Source organism: Aegilops tauschii, chromosome 5, assembly GCF_002575655.3.
Source record: "Aegilops tauschii subsp. strangulata cultivar AL8/78 chromosome 5, Aet v6.0, whole genome shotgun sequence".
NCBI classification, from domain to species: Eukaryota; Viridiplantae; Streptophyta; class Magnoliopsida; order Poales; family Poaceae; genus Aegilops; species Aegilops tauschii.
In genome coordinates this window covers 460,141,567-460,145,533 of record NC_053039.3, presented here as the reverse complement: position 1 = coordinate 460,145,533, position 3,967 = coordinate 460,141,567, and the positions used below count along the sequence as shown (strand labels likewise).

The 3,967-nt window shown below is 57.0% G+C and overlaps 1 protein-coding gene across 1 annotated transcript; it reads left to right on the top strand.

Moving 5' to 3' along the window:
• Positions 1 to 220: 220 nt before the first annotated feature.
• On the top strand, positions 221 to 1,282 carry LOC120964922 (uncharacterized). The gene is made up of 2 exons (XM_040389983.1): positions 221 to 466; positions 762 to 1,282. The coding sequence occupies exons 1-2, from the start codon at positions 221 to 223 to the stop codon at positions 1,185 to 1,187; spliced, it is 672 nt and encodes a 223-aa protein (XP_040245917.1). The 3' UTR covers positions 1,188 to 1,282.
• The last annotated feature ends 2,685 nt before the right edge of the window (positions 1,283 to 3,967 follow it).

Genomic DNA, 3,967 nt, shown 5'->3' with positions numbered 1-3,967 from the left:
TCGTACCACCAAGTCCTTGTTTTTCGCCGGCAAGAGCAAAAATATGCGCCGGCGATCCCATGCCACACCCAGCGCACCGGGGGCTCCTAGGCGCCTAATTTTGCCATTTTGTAGGCGCTGGCCCACCTGCCAGCGTCTCTCTCCTGTCCCCTTACCTTTCCTCACTGGCCCACACACGTGCTCCCTCCTCTCTCTCCCTCCACGCACACACGGACACGGCATGGAAGCCCTCCACTCCCGTCCCCGCCGCCTGCCACGCCGCTCCGCTCTTGTGTCCGTCGCCGGAGGGCCGCCCACGCCCAGCCGCCCGGCCGCCTCAGCCTCGCCGCCGTGCTCCCTGCAGCCCGTTCGCCTCAGCCTCGCCGCCGTGCTCCCTGCAGCCCGGCCGCCCGGCCGCCTCAGCCTCGTCGCCGGAGGACGGAGCCGACGGGGCACGCACACAGCCGAGGTCCTCCGTGGAGAACCCGTCCGCCCAGCCCCCGCGCGCGCTGCTGGTCCTCGTCGATGCCAGACCTGTCGTCCTTGCTCGAGGCGCACCAGCTGCAGCTCCCTCGAAGCTGGCACCTGCATCTTTGACCTCGCACACGCCGGTGCGCGCCGTTGACGGTCGGCAGCGGCAAGCAGCTGTGCGTTGGCGAGTGTGCCCGTGGCTGGTGGAGCCAACCTCCAGAACGTGAAGCGCGTGTGCCCGTGGCTGGTGGAGCTCGTGTCCAGCATGCCCAACCTCCACCTGCCGTCCTTCTTGCACGGGCTGGAAGTAGTGTGCGTGCGCGTCGCTCTTCGTCGACCCGCGCAGCCCCGACGCTGCCGGCATCCATGACCTGGCCGTCCTGGCCACGAAGCTCGCCATCGACCACGCCGCCTCCACCGAGTCTAAGATCTCCGACCTGGCCGAGCGCCACTGCCTGGAGCGGTACGGCGGCGCGGCGGACCTGCTCCGGGACGCGCTCGACAACCTGCAGGCCCGCGTGTACGGCAAGGCCCTACAACAGCTCATGGCGGCGCTGGGCGCGTCGGAGAGCTGCGAGGACGCATGGAAGGGCGCTGAGGAGGGTTCCGTGCCCGTGGCCGCGCAGGACAGGGAGTACGGCCGCCCATGCTCGTCCGTGTGCTCCGCCATGACGCCGTCTGCGACCCGCTCGACGAAATGCCGCTGCCTCCGCGAGCAGAGCCCATGGGGGGCGTAACGAGTGGATCCCCCCGGGACCAAAAATTTGCTGGTGCCCCCAAGCGATGAAAAATGCCTCCTCGGGGGCAAACGAGTGGAGATGCTCTTATCTTTGAGGGGCATGGTGCGTAACCGAGACTAAAAATCCTTATACTTATGCGTAGAAGACAGTATGCATCCGTAATTGGTGCATAGGCCCGGGAAGTGAAATTATGCCCCCATTTTATGGAGACAAACTGAAACGCTCCCGTGTTGCTCTAACCTAGGGCGACTCGGGGTGGCTCCCCAACCCCCCCCCCCCCCCCCCCCCACCACCGCCACCTTCTCCTCTCTTGCCCCTCCTCGCCGCCGTCGGTCAGAGCCGCCGGACAAAGCCCATGTTGGGATGGCGGCAACGGGACCTAATCCGCCTGCTCCTGTGTGTTGGTTGATGGTTCTTGGCTGATTTGGCAGAGCAAGTATGTCTAGGGCGGCACCTTGCGGTGACAATGATGGCCGATGTGGTTGCCGGGACTGGAGCTGATGGCTACTGCTGGAGGGCACTAGTCTACGTCGTGGTAGTCCTCAACGACAGAACTCCTGTGCGGGCTCCAGGTGTTGGGCGTCGTCACTCCTGCCAAAGTCGGTCTGCGTGTGAGGGACATTAGAGTTTAGAGGTAGGATGGTGTACGCGGAGTCGCTGGACCTGGTCGGGAATGGCTAGATTTGGACCCCGCTGTGATCGTGCCGCGCTCAACTTCCTATGACCATGCGGCTAGATCTGGCTCCACGCTATGGTCCACGTCTTACGCTGGTGGTAACTGCAAATTTCTAGACTAACTTCCTACGGCTCCACGACAGCGATGGTTATGGAACTCTTCGGCGACGAGATACAAATTATTGACAACGACTTGATGTAGAGGGAAGGTTGAGCAGTGGCGGCAATTGCATCACATGTACCTGTTGGGGTCGTCGAAAAGTGTTGGTGAAAACGCATGTGGACTTCGATGACGGTGCCACTCGAGCATCCAGTCTAGAGCTCCGAGGCGAAAGCCTAGGTCAGACCCGAGTGATTATACCAGGCAATGATGATGTTTATTTACTTAGTTACCTTGTTGAAGACATTGCTCGGATATGCTTGGACTGATTCTTCAGGGTGAAAACCTAGATTCTGGCCTTATGATTGGATCAGGTGACGACGGCTAGTGTCGCTCCCTTCCTGAAGGTATTGATGTTGAAGAATTTCGTCGTCTTGTGGCCAACCATTCGCAACCGAGCTCCAACATCGGACTACTTCCGAGGTGGTCGTCTTGGGATGATTTTTTGTGGATTTTTTTCGATTTCACGCAATTTATTCTCTGCCAAGATGAATAGCCAGTACCCCTCAAGGTGTATACCGGCTCAAAGTCCGGTATGCACCTTGCGGTCACCACAACCCAGACATATACCAGAGCTTTGAGGGTCTCCTTTGGAGACGCCCTAAACCCACACACCAATCACTACTTGCGTGCCGCCACGATCGACCATGTCGCCCATGGGCCGGCCCAACGGAACCCGGGGCTTCCACGAACTGTAGAAGAAGAAAAGAAAAGAAAAAGTAAATAGACATGAGTGTTAAGATGTCCTATTTGATCAGTGCAGTTCTCTTTGAAGGAAGAGGTCATGAGTTTTGATTCACGTCGCCCGTGCTCATTTTTGAAGCTTAACAGAAAATCGAGCCCCATACATACAAAATTGGTAAGATTTGCCAGATGTCCATATTGCATTTTATACGTTTAGCAGGGGTTGTACCACAGGGGAGGTCAAAAGCTAAACCTTAGCAAGCTAGATGCTTGAGAGCTGATTTGATGGCCAATTTTCAGGTGTTTCTTTGACTGAGAGACAAACGTTTGATGATTTCAAGATATTGAATCAAGCAAAGTTGCTTGATTCAGGCAGTGCTGGTACCCATGTCTGGATCAAGCAAAGTTGCGGTTCGGTTCGTGCCCATTAGCTCTATTGTTCAGGCTGTTTTGTGGTGCAAAGACTGACTGGCCTCCCAGTCCAAGTGCCGAGCAACTAAGTTCGTGCAATTTTGTCTGGAGTGCGTACGGCTACTTAGGTGAATGTATAGCAACGATTAGCATGACTCCGTCATAGTCTAGTTGGTTAGGATACTCGGCTCTCACCCGAGAGACCCGGGTTCAAGTCCCGGCTTGCCCTTTTTTTTGGGGGGGGGGGGGGATTTCCCTAAGGTTGAATGACCATTTTTTCCTGATCTCAGTGAAGGAAAAATGCATCTGGCAATGTGCTGTTCATATTGAAGCTCCTTCTGTTACATGCTCGATATAGGAAAAGACAATTTGTCATCCTAGACCCCGTTCAGATCCGCCCTAGCGTTAGCCCAGACTTACAGCCATGCCATGGGCCTAGAGCTAGGGAAGGAGGCTCGCTACCACCACCCAACGCCACCGGTGGAGGGGGGTATTTCCCTAAGGTTGAATGGCCATTTTTTCTTGATCTCAGTGAAGGAGAAATGCATCTGGCAATGTGCTGTTCATATCGAAGCTCCTTCTGTTACATGCTCGATATAGGAAAAGATAGTTTGTCACCCTAGTCCCCGTTCAGATCCACCCTAGCGTTAGCCCAGACTTACAACCATGCCATGGGCCTAGAGCTAGGGAAGGAGGCTCGCTACCACCACCCAACACCACCGGTGGAGGCACAACACACAGCACCACGCATCCTTGCCCCACTGATCCGCACCACACGTGCCCTCGGACGAGGTCACCACAGCCACAGACGCCGCCGGACCACCCCACGAAAGCACGCCCCCATGCC

Excerpts from the sequence above, each read along its gene's own strand:
- LOC120964922 (XM_040389983.1), top strand. The coding sequence starts at position 221 with ATGGAAGCCCTCCACTCCCGTCCCCGCCGCCTGCCACGCCGCTCCGCT. Across the intron at positions 467-761 it reads AGGTCCTCCGTGGAGAACCC|TGTGCGTGCGCGTCGCTCTT; the intron begins GTCCGCCCAGCC and ends GGCTGGAAGTAG.